The 16409-nt window shown below is 46.3% G+C and overlaps 2 protein-coding genes across 2 annotated transcripts in view; one reads left to right on the top strand and one right to left on the bottom strand.

Moving 5' to 3' along the window:
* utp20 (UTP20 small subunit processome component) overlaps window positions 1-7679 on the top strand; it is a 40272-nt gene extending 32593 nt beyond the window's left edge. Inside the window, exons 46-60 of the mRNA XM_075471288.1 lie at window positions 337-484; window positions 568-684; window positions 778-948; window positions 1720-1851; window positions 1939-2049; window positions 2675-2824; window positions 3063-3245; window positions 3661-3792; window positions 3870-4002; window positions 4106-4290; window positions 5685-5756; window positions 5840-6067; window positions 6585-6711; window positions 7148-7293; window positions 7389-7679. Coding sequence (XP_075327403.1) covers window positions 337-484; window positions 568-684; window positions 778-948; window positions 1720-1851; window positions 1939-2049; window positions 2675-2824; window positions 3063-3245; window positions 3661-3792; window positions 3870-4002; window positions 4106-4290; window positions 5685-5756; window positions 5840-6067; window positions 6585-6711; window positions 7148-7293; window positions 7389-7544 — 2191 coding nt within the window. The 3' untranslated portion in view covers window positions 7545-7679. The remainder of the gene's footprint in view (window positions 1-336; window positions 485-567; window positions 685-777; window positions 949-1719; window positions 1852-1938; window positions 2050-2674; window positions 2825-3062; window positions 3246-3660; window positions 3793-3869; window positions 4003-4105; window positions 4291-5684; window positions 5757-5839; window positions 6068-6584; window positions 6712-7147; window positions 7294-7388) is intronic.
* Window positions 7680-7874: 195 nt separating this feature from the next.
* arl1 (ADP-ribosylation factor-like 1) lies at window positions 7875-15370 on the bottom strand. The gene is made up of 6 exons (XM_075471290.1): window positions 15267-15370; window positions 14291-14428; window positions 9105-9186; window positions 8912-9023; window positions 8648-8826; window positions 7875-8559 (listed from the first exon to the last, which is right to left on the bottom strand). Exons 1-6 carry the CDS (start codon window positions 15268-15270, stop codon window positions 8529-8531), a joined length of 546 nt encoding a protein of 181 aa, XP_075327405.1. The 5' UTR covers window positions 15271-15370; the 3' UTR covers window positions 7875-8528.
* Window positions 15371-16409: the final 1039 nt, after the last annotated feature.

Consider the following 16409-nt stretch of genomic DNA (forward strand, 5'->3'; position numbering starts at 1 on the left):
CCTCTAGGCCTGCTGCCTCTTGGTCAGCTGCCTCTAGGCCTGCTGCCTCTAGGCCTGCTGCCTCTAGGCCTGCTGCCTCTAGGCCTGCTGCCTCTAGGCCTGCTGCCTCTAGGCCTGCTGCCTCTAGGCCAGCTGCCTCTAGGCCAGCTGCCTCTAGGCCTGCTGCCTCTTGGTCAGCTGCCTCTAGGCCTGCTGCCTCTAGGCCTGCTGCCTCTAGGCCAGCTGCCTCCAGGCCTGCTGCCTCTAGGCCAGCTGCTTCCTTCAGCTTTAGGCCAGCTGCCGCCTCCAGGCCAGCTGCCGGTCCAGTAACCCCCTGTGACCCGTGTGCTTTTGCAGGGAGAAGGCGTCGGTCAAGCCCCCCCCAGATCCCAGGCTGCCCCCTCCCAGCTGCCTGCTCCTGCCGCCCACGCCAAAGCGAGGAGGTCGGAAAGCTCCGGTCAGCAGCCGGACCAACATGCACATCCTGGTGGACGCCGGCCTGAAGGTGCGCACTCCTTTGTTATGTGTGCCGTTTCATCTTAAGGTGGAACGAATCTGTATCCTAAAAAAAGTGGATCTCCTCCTCAGCTGCTCCACCTGAGTCTGAAGAAATCCAAGGTGACGTCCTCGGAGGCGTCGGCCCTGGAGATGCTGGATCCTTTCGTCCTGCTGCTGCTCGAATGTCTCGACTCCATGCACGTGAAGGTAGAAGCACGTGATGTTGGCCTTTCTACCCTTGGTGCCAGGCTTTTTACACCCCGCCTGAACCCTCCCCCTCCCCCATCTCCGCCCCCCCAGGTGATCACAGAGGCTCTGGTGGGATTCACCTGGCTGTTGAGGTTCCCTCTCCCAGCCGTGGAGCAGAACGCCGGCGAGCTGACCAAGCAGCTCTTCGTCCTGCTGAAGGATTACTCCAAGGCCGGAGCGGCCCGCGGGGAGAACTACCAGCTGGTCCAGAACTGCTTCAAGGTATCCCAGGACCGGGGATCAGAGAGTTTATACTTCCTGTTGGCAGGGCCGGCCCAAGCCTTTATGGGGCCTTAAGCAGAATTTTATTTGGGCCCCCCCTACCATCACCTCAGCTCCAGATGCCTCATTATTCCACAGGCTACACTGTTCTGTGTGTAACGGACCCACAATCATTAGCATTATTTGTAATCATCTTACATTATACAGGTGTCATTCTTGTTTTTAACCTTAAAGGGATAGCAAACTCATAAATATGGTTTAATTAACTTCCACATAAAGAGTGATGTATAAGTATGGCTCATTAATTTAACTATTTGAAAGTAACATCAGCAGGCTGGAGACTGCATTTATCGTAAACACGTTAAATAGTTTCATTTCTTTCAGATGTGCAATGGTGTGCAAAATGTTCAAAATCCAAATACAAAATAGAATCAAATGACATTAACATTATCTTACAGAAAAATAAAGTTGTAATCACAATTAAATACTTAAATAATAAATACAATACAGCAGCCAACAGGAGGCATAAATTAACCTAGTATTAGTATTTTGTCAAAATTATTATTATTTTTTCTGGTGTAATACAATTTTGTTTAAATTATTCAATGTTATTTTAATTTCATGTATATATTTACTTTTTTATCACAACGTCTCGATGCTCTCTGGGGCCCCCTGGTGGCGTGGGGGCCCTAAGCGACCGCATAGTTGGCATATGCCTTGGGCCGGCTCTGCCTGTTGGGTGTGAAAATAACTCCTCCCACTCTCTCTCAGGCCGTGACGATGTTGGTGAAGAACATCAAAAGCAACGCCATCTCTGAGCCCCAGCTGCAGGTGCTGCTTGGATACGCTGAGGAGGACATCTACGACCAGTCGCGCCAGGCCACGGCCTTCGGCCTGCTCAAGGTAACCTAGCTGAGGTGGAACGAGAGGCCCCGCCCCTCCGAAGCGGCGTGCTCACACGTGTGTGTGTGTGTGTCTGTTGCTCGCCAGGCCATCCTGTCCAGGAAGCTCGTCGTTCCAGAGATGGAGCAGGTGCTGAAAAAAGTGGCCAAGCTGTCCGTGACCGGCAGCAACGCGATGATCAGAATCCACTGTCGACAGGTAGGAACCCGCCGCCGCCACCGCCGCCTCCCTGCTGAACGCCGGGACTCGGATTGTAAAAAACCTAGGGCTGGGCAACGATTAAAATGTTTAATCTAATTAATCACATGATTTCCCTGATTAATCACGATTAATCGCATTTGTACGCAGAATCCAAAAATGAATCCAAAAGTAGTGTATAGCTTTTAGCATTTAGCTTTATTTTAAATGTGCTGCCATATGAATGAAAGTGCCATAGACAGCAACAGACTTTTACAAAATAAAAGCCTGTGAGCAACAGACTTTTACAAAATAAAAGCCTGTGAGCAACAGACTTTTACAAAATAAAATAAATAATAAAACAGGGGTGGTCCGTGGCGCAGTGGGTTGAGCAGGCGCCCCATGTACAAGAGGCTATAGTCCTTTGCCCTGTGCTGCGTGTTGTTCCCCCTCTCTCTGCCCCCTGCTTCCTGTCTCTCTGAACTTTCCATTAAAAGGCACAAAAGCCCCCAAATTTTTTTAACTTTTTTTATTTTTTTTAATAAAAAGAAAACCTGCGTTAATGTGCGATTAAAATATTTATCGGCGTTAAATAATTAACAAGTTAACTCGCCCAGCCCTAAAAAAAAGGCGTTTTGTGATGCAGATCTACCTGAAGTACCTGCTGGACTACCCGCTGGGGAAGAAGCTGAAAGGCCACCTGGACTTCGTGGTGGCTCAGCTGCAGTATGAGCACGACACCGGCCGGGAGTCTGCTCTGGAGATGCTGGCGTACATCTTCCAGTCCTTCCCTCAGGTGCGTAAATCAGACGGTCAGAGCGACGCAGCCAAACTCCTGTTTTAAAACCCATTTTTATTCCCTGGCTTTTAACCCGGCATGAGACTCTGTTTCTGTTATTGTTTTAATATTGTTCTTATATTTCATGCTGTTACTCATGTACAGCACTTAGTTTCAGCCACGGCTGTGTTACAGAGCTTTGTAAATAAAGTTGAGTGGAGCCACGGCACCTCAGACTGTTCTTTCCGTCCCTCAGAGGCTGCTGCTCACGCACAGCAGCATGTTCTTCGCCCCGCTGGCTCTGGTCGTGGTCAACGATGACTCTGCACGCTGTAAGAAAATGGCCGCCGTGGCCATCAAGACCCTGCTCAGCCAGCTGGACTCCAACCACCAGAACACCCTGTTCTCCTTCGTCAACACCTGGCTGAACTCTGAAAAGGTGCACCAAACCGAAATCTGACTTTACGTGGTAACAGGAACTAGGAACTAAATGGAAATCAGAATTTATATCATTTGACTTAAGCCGTATGTTTATAAAACGTTAAATTCAGAGTATTATCGGCCTATTTTTATCTCGGGTTTGAAATGCAGAACAGCTGCTAACAGAAAAGCTAAAGAGTTTAAACCTCTGAGGTTCTTAGTAACACGGTGAATCCGTTGCTGAGGTAAACTGGAATGCGTCGTCGAGGTAAATTTGAATCCGTTGTCGAGGTAAACTGGAATGCGTCGTCGAGGTAAATTTGAATCCGTTGCCGAGGTAAACTGGAATGCGTCGCCGAGGTAAACTGGAATGCGTCGCCGAGGTAAACTGGAATGCGTCGCCGAGGTAAACTCAAAGCCTCTTTGCCCCCCAGGTCAGCCTGCGGCGCCTCGGCACCCAGATGTGCGGCCTGTACGTGGAGGTGGAGGAGGAGAAGTTCACCCAGCGGCTGGAGCAGCTGCTGCCGCTGCTGCAGAAAGAGATCGACCCCAACAACTACGAAGATGTGAGGAAAACGCACGAGCGAAGTGGAGCCCCGTGATCAAACGTGTGCACGTTTCTAAATGTTTGTCTCTCTCTCAGATCGAGGAGGAGCAGGACGAGAGGGGGGCCGACCGGCTGCTGTTCAGCTACCTGACGCTCATCTCCAAGCTGAGCCAACACTGCGGCCTGCTGGAGTTCAGCAAGCCTCCGGAGACGCTGCGTCACATGTGGGGTGAGCACGCGGCACCTCTGCACGCTCACATGCACGCTCACATGCACGCTCACATGCACGCTCACATGCACGCTCACGTGACATGCTCTCTGAACCCTAACAGCTCACATCGAAGCCCACCTGAGGCACCCCCACTGCTGGGTGTGGCTGACCGCCTCGCAGCTCTTCGGGCAGCTGTTCGCAGCTCAGCAGGCCGAGCAGCTGGTCGCCATTTGGAGAGGAGACGGAGGAGACGCTTCGTTCCGGCCGACCGCCACGGAGTTCATCACCGGCAACCTGGACAAGAAGGTAACTGAGATCCCTCGCTGTTCTGTTAGGGTCTCATTCTGGCGCCTTACTCGTTTACCTCGTTTCCAATCTGCCCTTTTCTTTCCAAGGTTTTAGAAAAAGTTGTTTTTATACAATTACAGTCCCTTCTTTTTTTCTTTTATTATTTTTTGGGGCTTTTTATACCTTTATTATTATTATTATTATTATTATTATTATTGTTATAGGACAGTGAAAAGAGACAGGAAGCAGGGGGCAGAGAGAGGGGGAATAACACGCAGCACTGATCAGCTTTAGAGCTCAGCTCAAACTATGGCTGAAAGCAAACCAGTCATGTGACCATTAGACTCTAAACATTCCCTGTGATGCTTCTATTGTATATTATATTTTTTTCTTTCTTGTGTATTTGCCTGCCTAGGGACTACGGATGAAAACTAGCTTTGTAGCTATAATCCGGCATATTTACATTTGTTTTTATACTGATGTTCATTAATGTGCATTATCCCTATTCAAATAAATAAATTAAACTAAATTAAGGGCCGTCCGGTGCGGGATTCGAACCGGGGCCAGCTGCACGAGGACTATTATCCTCTGTACATGGGGCGCCTGCTGTACCCACTACACCACCGAGCGCCCCCATTTACTGTCATTTCTTGAGGATAACTTTTGAGAAATTCCAATCTGGGTTCAGGTCTGTCACAGCACTGTTAAAGGTGCACATTGCTCTGTCTGTGGATGCTCGTCATGACCTTGAGAAAGCCACCCTAATAAGTTCGAGGTCAGACGTTTTAATGCTCTTTATGTGGGCGTCTCCCAGTCTTCTCTCAGCCGCCTTCAGCTGGTGCAGAACGCTGCTGCCCGTCTTTAACCAACACCAACAGACGTGTGCACATCACTCCTGTTCTTAACTCCCTCCATCGGCTTCCTGTCCTTTATAGAACTGATTTGAACCTTTTAATGTGTGTTTTTAAAGCTCTTAGCGGCCTCGCCCCGTCGTATTTATCTGAGCTTTTAACAGTCCTGGCAGAGCTCTGAGGTCAACAGATCAGTTTCTGCTGGAAGTGCCCAGGTCAGAATACAAACCCTGGGGTGAGCGAGCCTTTTCCCAAAGCTGCCCCCAGGCTCTGGAATAAGCCCCCCGTCCAGCTGCGTCTTATTTCTGACCCGGGCCTCTTCAGATCCAGGCTAAAAACCTGCTTATTTAGGATGGCTTTAATACCCAGTAGTATGATGATGCTTTTATCTTATTTTATCTTATTTGATTTTGTTGCATTTTATTGCTTTCACTGTTCTTTTATTGTTTTTATTTGTTTTTACTTCTTCTCTTTATTTATTACCTGCTGTAAAGCACTTTGGTACACCGTAAGGATCGTCTGTAAAGGGCAGTATAAATAAAATACATTTCCTCCTTCCAGATGAGAGAGCTGGCGTTGTCCTTCTGCCATCAGCTTCAGTCCAAGTTCTTGGACACGGCGTCAGGAGAGCAGGTGAGGAGGAGATCCCGGGACAGTTCAGGTGTGAAACGCTCCAGATGTTGGTGGCTGACGGAAAGCTTTCACTTCTCCTGCAGGTGATCAAGAACCTGCTGTTCGTCAGTAAGGTGATTTACCTCATCTCCCCCGAGTCCAACACCACCTCCCAGGAGGAGGAGGAGGAGGAGGAGGAAAAGGATGGAGAGGAGGAGGAAGAGGAGGAAGATGACAAAGACGACCGGCCTCCTTCCCTCCTGTGGCTGATGAAGAAGCTGTCTCTGATGGCAAAGAGGGAGGCAGCGTACACCCCCAAAGTTCCCCTGAAGGTACGCCCGTAAACCAGGTGTAGGAGCTATTTCTTATTTTGAATATTTGGTTCACTTATTAGTTATCTTTTGGGGGTTTAGTTTGGGGAATACACCCTTTTTGGTTGTTTATGATATTTAGCATTGAGTGAATTTGGGTATTTAATTCTGCTTTTATTTTGAAAGCACGGGTTAGCTGGGGCGCACTGGGAGAGTTTATTTAGATGAGCAGGCACCTGGGAGGGCTGATGGGTTTTTACCAGGGCAAGAGAGGCGGCAAAGGCCCATTGTTCTTTGTTTGCTTGCTTGTGGTTGGAGAAATAAACCGAAAGAAACCTAATTTTTTTGCCTGGACAATGGACTCAATTTACCTGCGTAAGTTCACTCCCCAGGTGTCTCAGTGGCCGTTTGATTTCATTTAGTTTATTATGGTTTTGATTATCGACACAAGGACTAACAGCCACTACACCAGGAGTTACTCCTCCTCTCAGAGTCCGAGCTGTCGAGTCATTCGGTCTCTCCTCTCTTCCTCCCACAGCGAACATGTGTGTTCAAGTTCCTGGGAGCCACAGCCGTGGACCTGGGGAAGGACCGGGTGGGCCCCTATCTGACCACCATCATCACGCCTCTCTACAGAGAGCTGGACAGCACATACGCAGACCAAGGTTTGAATCTGTGTGCAGAATATAAAAGCCAGAAGGGAGTACCTAAACACCAGAACGGCCCCAGAGTTAGCCAGATAAACATTAAGAATTCTTGTAGAATTCATCTGTATATGTAATATCCAATGATTATAACACCAAACTGTTTTTTACTATTGTGTTTTTGATATTTGTATGGATGTTTTCCAGAAATTAATAGTAATTGGTAAGCTTTTATTTTAGTAAAAGTTACCTAAACCAAGGTAAAGTTTTGAATAACTTTTCATATTTTATGGAATCATTTGGTGTTATAATCATTGGATATTACATATACAGATGACTTCTACAAGAGTTCGTAATGTGTATCTGGCTAAATCTGGGTCCGTTCCGGTGTTTAGGTACTCCCAGCCAGAAGAAAGAGAGCCTCCTCTCATCCTCCTCTGTTTCTCTCCCTGCTCAGATCCCACCCTGAAGAACCTGGCCCAGGAGCTGATGGAGCTGCTGAAGCGGCAGGTGGGCCTGGAGAGGTTCTCCCTGGCCTTCTCCGCCGTCCAGAAGGAGTTTTCCCAGCGGCGGGCGGCGCGGAAACAGCACCGAGCCATGCAGGTAGGTCAGGCGTCGAGCCGCAAAGGCCCGCAGGGGAGCGGCCGTGACCTCCTGCTGATTACTGTCCTTTTCTGCTCTGTCCCCCCCCCCCCCAGGCCGTGGCCAACCCAGAGATCGCCGCCAAGAAGAAACTCAAGAAGCACAAGAATAAGATCGAAGCCAAAAAGAGAAAGATCGAGTTCCTCCGGCCGGGATATAAAGCGAAGAAGCAGCGGAGCCACGCGCTCAAAGACCTGGCCATGGTGCAGTGAGCGCCCCCCCCCCTCACATCGGACTCTGAGGAGGCCTCATGGACACAGCTACTACATTTAACCGTTTACTGTATGAAACTGAGGGACGGGAACAGATTCTGCATCAGGGTTTGCGTCTGTGTGTGAACTGTAGAGCAAAGACAGAGTTTTTTGTTTTTTATTTTCCCCCGTGTCAAACATAAAGGTTTTTGTAATTAAAACATCTTAACGTGTTTCCTGATCTTCCACCGAGCTGTTCGTGACCCGCCTGAAGGTCGTCCCAGGGGACGTGGAGGCTCCGGTTTGAGTCGAATACGAGCTCTGAGAGACATTTCAAATCAGAGGCCCAACTTTCTGACAATCACCGATTGCTTTTACTGAGAATCACTTTCACTGTACAAGCAGATATAAATATGCAACCATAAACCTTTGAGCATACAGTTAGTGTTCAGTAACTCATTCACTAAGATGCCAAAGCTGCACTCAAGGATTTCAATGAAAAAAAAACAACAACAAATTAATCACCAAATTATTAAAACACAAATTAAGTGGAGGAAAAAAACCCAGAAATCCATGACATGACTATAAAGAACAAACAGCCCAGGCTGCAGTAACACGTGGCCAGAGGGCAGGAAGTGTGTGAACCCGGTGACCAGCAGCAGTCCAGAGGAATCAGAGACGTCTGAAGCTCATGCAGGCGCTGCTTCCTGGTACAAATCGATCTTTAATAACACGACGCTGCAGCAGAATCGCATTCTGAGTCCTCATAATCCAAGAGAATTTCTTTCAGTGATGGATTCATTTGGACCACTTCAGTCTTTTTTACGGTTCTGATGAATCTTCGTGTGTGTGTGTGTGCGCCCGGTCCAGATGTTACCGCAGCCTTCGCTTCTCAGTCCCGGGCTCGAAAGGCTTCAGATGGGGACAGAGGAGAGGAGGAGTGCAATAAGAGGTCCATGGGAAAAGGGTCAGTCACAAGGCTTTATACAGAAGGGGTGGCAGCCTTTACTGCCGACTCTTCAGGGAATCCACCAACCTGCGGGCACAGAAAACATCCTGTGAGCCACTCTCCTTCCTCAGCTTCTCCTCCTTTCTGTATTTCTGTTAAAGACTGCGCAGCTTACCACTCCATGGCCTCGTCCAGGCCCGTCCCCTTGGTGGCTGAGGTCTTGAAGATCTGCCATTTTCTGTCTTTGAGGGCGGGGAGGCCCAGAGAGTTGGCCACCTCGGTGGGCGTCATGGCCTGGTCCATGTCCTGTTTGTTGGCAAACACCACGAGGATCGCCTTCTTCAGCTCCTCTTCCTGCGACGACACGAATCACATCGTGAAAAGCTGACATCTAACGTCCAAATGAACGGCAGCGGTGAAGAAGAAGTGTCACGCTTACCTCCAACATGGCCACCAGCTCAGACTTTGAGATGCCCATCCTGTCCCGGTCGCTGCTGTCCACCACGTAGATGACGGCGTCTGTGTTTGAGTAATAACAGCGCCAGTAAGGCCTGCAGGGAGGAGGCGGGTAAAGAGTTCAGCAGCAGGCAGAGTACAGGAAGGAAAAGCCACAGAGCGCCTTCTGCACCCACCTGATGCTCGTCTGTCCCCCCAGGTCCCACACCTGGAACTTCAGGTTCTTGTATGTGACCGTCTCCACGTTGAAGCCGATTGCTGCAGAGAGAAAAATCCAGACTGTTCGGTCAGTGTGACGCAAAGAAAAAGCTTCTTTATTTATTTATTCTAAAGCTACATTCAGACCTTAAAGGGATAATCCGGAGTAAAATGCACTTTAGATCAATTTACGGGATGTTGGGAGTACATACGTTGAGTTGACATCAAAATCATGTCATTCGGATGCGTTTTGAGAATTTCGATTTGACCGTTTTTAGCCAAAAGTCGTTAGCCTGGAAATGATGAGGGCATCGAGTATCGCCGCTACAAAACGCTATTTTTACACCTCTTCTACAGCTCCAAACAACATAACACTTACGTGGTAGTGAGTAGAGGGTCCCTAAAGCCAAACCGAAGTGTCCCGAGGTCTTCATGTGGTCGGATAGAGTCCAGAATGAATTTAATCAAGCGTGGTGAAGTTGGTTTGATATTGGATATTCGACAGATATTCACAATAAGGAAATAAGGTGTCTTTTTTTTCAAACCAACTTCACCACGGTCTGTAGCGGCAGCTGCAGCAGACACATTTCCGGAAAGGTACTGGCTTGATTAAATTCATTCTCGACAGATATTCACAATAAGGAAATAAGGTGTCTTTTTTTTCAAACCAATATCAAACCAACTTCACAACGGTCTGTAGCGGCAGCTGCAGCAGACACATTTCCGGAAAGGTACTGGCTTGATTAAATTCATTCTCGACAGATATTCACAATAAGGAAATAAGGTGTCTTTTTTTTTCAAACCAATATCAAACCAACTTCACCACGGTCTGTAGCGGCAGCTGCAGCAGCAACATTTTGGGAAAGATACTGGCTTGATTAATTCATTCTGGACTCTATATCCGACCACATGAAGACCTCGGGACACTTCGGTTTGGCTTTAGGGACCCTCTACTCACTACCACGTCAGTGTTATGTTGTTTGGAGCTGTAGAAGAGGTATAAAAATAGCGTTTTGTAGCGGTGACATGATTTGCCCCGTTCACTTCCAGGCTAACGACTTTTGGCTAAAAACGGTCAAATCGAAATTCTCAAAACACATCCGAATGACATGATTTTGATGTCAACTCAACATCCTGTAAATTGATCTAAAGTGCATTTTACTCCGGATTATCCCTTAAGAGAGAAAAGGTTAAAAAAGAAAAAAAAAAAAACGGGCTGATTCACACCAGTGAAACAAAGTGTCCTCGTTCCTCCTGCTAGTAAAATCTAGGTTATTGTGCCTTTAATCATTTAAATTAACACCTGAAACACAGAGGTCAGAGGTCAGGTTGGTAAAAATCTTCACATCCTGAGGCGGTTTGATATTTCCTGGCGTACGCACTAAATGAGCTGGAATGAAATCTGTTCAGCTGGAAGGAGTGCAACTTGTTTTTGCTTCAGAGTCTAACCTGATTAGTGAATGTTCAGTCCTGAAACATTTGCCTGCAGGTTTAGTGGACGATGCCGTTTATAATCCAGCAGCTGCAGACCCAAAGCTGGTGGGTGAGGAGCAGCAGATGCTAACGGGGTCCCCTCAGCCTGACAGTGTCCTGTGTGCAGCTTTGAGTCGGCCTCAGCAAACGTGTTGGACCAGCTCTTCCACATCTCGGCTTGTTATTTTAAGACCCGAGATGTTTCACGTTACCTGAAAAGCTCCCTGTGCCACTTTAAAGCGTCAGGAGACTGCTCCTAAAATGGCTTATGTTCAACAAGACGTAACATTTTGTCTGGTGCATCAGCTCGCTGGTTGTTCAGCTTCCTGCTCTGCTCCAAAGCCTCGGTGCAGGAGCTTTGCTCGACTGGTTATGAGAGAGATTAAACCCACTCAACATCATGCCACACCTGCCTTTTCACCCTCACCCACAGTAAGAAATGAAAAGCATTTTAATCTTCAACATGTTTTTACATGAACAGATAGTTAGCCTCTAAACTCTGACGCACCTAAATAAATGTGTTTGATGCTAATTAAGAAATATATCTTTAATGAGAGCAACACATCTCTAACATCTTGTGCGATGACAGTATTTGGAAGTAATAAAAGTGGTTCAATCAGCTCTTTCACTCTGTAGCGTGATTCAAAGCCTCCTGATGAGGTTCATCACCAGATTTAACTAAAGCTAACCAGGCAACAGGTAATCCAACAGGATCTCCAGGCCCGTTTCACTCGGCTCACAGCTGTTAAACATCACAAAATCCTCCGCTGCTGTTCAGTGGTTCCACTCAGAGAACTGCTGTGATTAAGGCCACATTTACACACAGCCGGGTATTTAGAGAAACGGATACCCCCCCCCCTCCGTTTTCAATAATAACATCGTGCACACAACATCGTTTTCAAAAAACTTGTCATTTACATCAACCCGCAGTAAGATGCAGTGAAAATGCTGACCTCCGTGCAACCCTTCGCCTCTGCTCCTCCATGTAGAGCAGTTGTTGCAAATGCAATAAGGCCAGAATCGTTTGCACAATCGTAAATATTAGTAGAACTTTAAAGGTCCCATGGCATGAAATTTTCACTTTTTAAGCTTGTTTAACATTAATATGAGTTCCTCCAGCCTGCCTGCGGCCCCCCAGTGGCTAAAAATGACGATAGACCTAAACCATGCACTGGAAATTATTCTCCGCCTTTGGAAATGTGACCATGCAGATGGCCTGATCGGGAAAGCCGCCGCTTATGACGTGGAGGTTGTTTCCCCACAGAGCCCATATATGGCTATGCCAAAACGGCCTTTCCCCGCCCACAGCTCTTTGGCCAGCTCATTGCTCTGTACATGGATGTAAACAATCTGTTTAGAGCTCCTGCATCAGAACCTCTAAAGAGCCAGTGGACACATTTAGTTTTTTTCTGGGAAAGTGACGACAGAACCGAAGAGATTTGTGTATGTGTGCGCCAAATATTTCACCTACGAATGTTTCCAGAACTTGGGCTAATACCGAGCCCAAGGGAGAGCCCAGACACCCTGCGGAGGAAACTCATTTCAGCCGCTTGTATTCGCGATCTCGTTCTTTCGGTCACTACCCACAGCTCGTGACCATAGGTGAGGGTAGGAACATAGACTGACCGGTAAATCGAGAGCTTCGCCTTCTGGCTCAGCTGATTTTTCACCACGACGGGCCGGTGCAGAGCCCGCATCACTGCAGACGCCGCACCGATCCGCCTGTCAATCTCCTGCTCCATTCGTCCCTCACTTGGGGAAGGATCTCATTCCTGAGAGTAAGTAATTTAACGCTCTATAATTGTGTTGTTTTCCTGTATGTACAGTATAGTTACATAGCTTGTTACCACAGGAAAGGGTTTGTATCGTTAGCAGCTAACGTTAGCTAATGGTTAGCTATGCAGCTAATAGCATCAACTGGGCTGTTGGAGGTGTTTGCATGCCCATGAGATGGTTAGCTCGCTCATTTTAGACCAAAACCCCCGACTTCAAGCTCCCTGAAGAAGAATGAATCCGCAGATTCAGTGCATTTCATCAGGATAATGATTCATTCATGGTTCCAGAGTCAAAACGGTCAGTCTGTCTGTGTCGTTAGCTCTGCAGCTAATAGCTCGGTCACTGTCGCTAATGTAACAGTAAATAGCATGAGGTATGCGAGTGGACACCTCATTTACTGTAACGCCAGTGTTGTGTACTTATTTGTTGTTTTGATAGCCGTCCTGCTGTTGGTGTTATGGCGCGCACGATATCTGCCTTTCCCCTGATTGAAATGACTCGCGCTACGTGCATCTTTGCAAACCAGAGCAATCAGCTGAGAATGTCAAAATCCTCACTCCTGCTTTCCCCTTCACGCACGCCTTTTTTGCTGTGTCTTGTGTAGCACTTGCTTGATGTTTGACTGTGTTAGGAGAGTTGTTCAGTAACTAGTTCGTCATATTGTCAAAGTAAGCTCATTTTAACAGGTTTCGCTAGTTTTACGGCATAGGGCTGCCGTGCCATCTACGTGCCAGAACGATTCACAAAACATTTGCGCAAGGTACCACGGGCATAAGTAAGGCCACACCCCCACTAAACAGCTCATTCTGAGGATCCTAAGGAAAACTCATTTTTGGGACTGGCTGTAATTCTGCACCAAGGCAGAATTTTTGGGAAAAAAACTCAGATACAGTATTAGGGGACCACTAAAGCCTATAAAAATACATAAAAGCCTCCATTTATTTTCATGCCATAGGATCTTTAACATCATCCATGATAATCCTGATCAGTAGCCAAACAAACTGTAAACACAAGGCGCTCGCATGACGTTAGGCATTTTCTGGCGCATAATGTGACGTTTAAGAACCTAAACGCCGTTACTCCCAGTTGACACGGCAACACATAACCGGCGTTATCAGAAATCTCCACTTTGGCCGGAGGTTTTAGAAATAATCGTTTTCTGTGATAAAAACGGGGTTTTGGTGTAAATGAGAGGCCAAACCGCAGGAAAATATCTGCGTCTTCCTATCGTGTAAACGGGGCCTCAGCAAACCGCGTTACAAGCATTTCAACCTAAAAGAACAGAGTTGGGTCAGAATCTAACGTCTCATCTTCTCAGCTGAAGTGAAATTCCTGCTTTAAGTGGCCTCAGGGAACAAAAAGCTGCTGCGTGGAAGTGTCCACATGCATGGATCTGGTTCTGTGCTTCCTGAACAGGACTGGTGCACAAACAGGAACCAAACCGGTTCAACGTATAAAACAGGAGATCTCAGACTGTTAGTTAAATATGCAACAGGCTAAAACACACAGTGAGTAGGACCTTTGAATTTAGCCCAACAGCGTCTGAAACGGCGAAGATATTTCCACGTGAACCCAACAGCACGAGAGCAGTTAAACCCTGAAGTCTTTCTGCCTTCTCATTTCAATCCAGAAGCAACTTAACCAGAGAAGTGTCCTGGTTTCAGATATTATGGAATGAGCTGCCATATAAACCTTCCACATGAATTCCCCTGGGGGATCTTAAAGCCGATAGCTTTTTCCTTTTTATGTGTATCCATTAATTAATTTTTATTGCACCGTTGTCCCCGCCAGCCCTAAATGCTTTTTGCTCTCAGGTTTCTATCGGACAATAGATTTTAATCTCAAAGAGACTTCCTGATTATCTGACGACTGAAATGATAAAAGTCATAAAGAAATGGAGGAAACCAGGACATACTTGGGATGGTGGTGACCACCTCTCCAACCTGCAGCCTGTACAGAATGGTGGTTTTCCCCGCACCGTCCAGACCCAGGATCAAAATCCTCATCTCCCTGGTGCCAAACAGGCCTGAGAAGAGACTGGAGAAGAAACCACCTGGAGGGGAAACGCACGGGAACAAATATGTAGAAGTTAGTCTGACTGATGGACAATTATCATGCTTTTTGATCCATTCTCCACTGGGTTTGTTGACTTTAACAACCCACTTTTGGCTGTGGAAACCAGACATGTGTAGTTCCTTTCAGAAAGAGTGTCTTTAGTCAAACCACATTTTCTGTTCGTGCTATATGTATACATGTATATTACATGTATATGTTCATTAATATATATTGTCCCTGCTTTAAATGAACTCAAACTCAAACATGCTTTGATTTATAAAAAAAATAGTTTTGGCTTTGTGACCATAAAAAAAGAGAAAAATAAAACAGACTCGCAGAACGAGCAAAGACATATACAGGTAATGACAAAAACGCAGGTGTTTATATATAAATCTTTCATATTTATTAGCCTTTTGAAAATGTGCTCTTTTCTTGGTATGCATTTTTCACCAGCACTCAGTACCAGGCAGTTAGCTAGCTGAGGTTAGCTTACAGTGGCTGTGACGTTACAACATGATAGTCTTCACTCAATAAAAACAAAGAATTATTGATTTATCAATTATGTCCTGAATACCGACATGTCTATGGAGCAAACTAGCAGTGTTAAGAAGCTCGGAAGGTAAATGTTGACACCGAAATGACACAGAGAAGATCAACACTTCACTGTAAATAGCTAACATTAGCCCACAGGCTAGCTTGGTAGCAGCAGCACTTCGCGTTAAAAAAAACCCGGAAGCAGGGGCCAAACGGGGATGTATTAGGATTTAATCATCCGCAAACATGAAATTAATTAGTATGCTAACGAAAAAATGCTTTTAGTAAACCAAAAACCTCACCCATTTCGCTCAGAAAACGTTCCTCGAGTCACTAATACACGTTCAGGTGGGTTGAAAGTAGGTCTTCTTCCGTCTGGTTGACGTGTCACTGGGTGACGTCATCATCCTTCGCCCGGATTTAGCTTCGCCACATTCGTCACGAACAAAAACATCCTTCACTGTAAAAAAAAAAAAAAAAAGGCAGTAGCTTGTGGTAGAAATAATTTTTAAAACAATTGGCAGAATATAGCGTGTGTATTATCTTTTATATTATTTACAAATGAGTCGATTGAGCACCGTTTTACAAAAATAATAAAGCTTTTGAGCGAAAGTGCGGCTCGTGAAGCTGAGAATCGTACCAACTGACGCTCGGATGCGGGGTACATTCAAGAAGCCAAAACGGAGCCGCGCTCCCAAACGTTTCCCAGCCGGGGAGTACCTAAACACCGGAACGTACGGAAACGGACAGGAACTGACCAGAACGGACCGGAACGGACCCAGATTTAACACCGGAACGCATAGACATAGAACGCCACTAATAATCATTGGATATTACACAGAGATGTATAGTAACGAAGTAGAACTACTTCACTACTCTACTTAAGTACTAAAATGCTGTATCTGTACTCTACTGGAGTGTTATTTTTTTCTCCTACTTCCACTTTTACTTCAGTACATATTTTCAATGAGTTTAGTACTTTTACTCCCATACATTTTTTATGTGCTGCATAGTTACTCGTTATTATAAACGCACACACACACGTAAAAACGTACACCCATTCATGCACAAACACACCCACACGCATACAAACACGCAAACATACATATAAAAACACACACAGAGAGACACACAAGCATGCACACAGTTTAAGAAGGGGAAAAGTTGAAGAGAAAAGAGAACAAGCAGGGAAGAGAGGGGAGGGATGCTTTAAATGGAGAGGGGACACAAAGAGTTAAGCCCAGTGTTTTCAGCTGTTCTGATCACTTTTTGTTTTTACATGACATTTGTATTTGTATGTGCCTTACTGGCATTGAGATTTTTTTAACAAGTTGAAAGAAAATGACAAGGATGAAAAGAAAATGTGTAATGTGTGAAGTGATGGGAGATGCTTTAAAGGGGGAAGGGACATACTTGCCAACACATATTCTTTTATAAGCTCAATG

Source organism: Odontesthes bonariensis, chromosome 8, assembly GCF_027942865.1.
Source record: "Odontesthes bonariensis isolate fOdoBon6 chromosome 8, fOdoBon6.hap1, whole genome shotgun sequence".
Classification (NCBI taxonomy): Eukaryota; Metazoa; Chordata; class Actinopteri; order Atheriniformes; family Atherinopsidae; genus Odontesthes; species Odontesthes bonariensis.

Excerpts from the sequence above, each read along its gene's own strand:
- arl1 (XM_075471290.1), bottom strand. Across the intron at positions 8,827-8,911 it reads AGCTGGTGGCCATGTTGGAG|GAAGAGGAGCTGAAGAAGGC; the intron begins GTAAGCGTGACA and ends GTGTCGTCGCAG. Across the intron at positions 8,560-8,647 it reads CTGGACGAGGCCATGGAGTG|GTTGGTGGATTCCCTGAAGA; the intron begins GTAAGCTGCGCA and ends CTGTGCCCGCAG.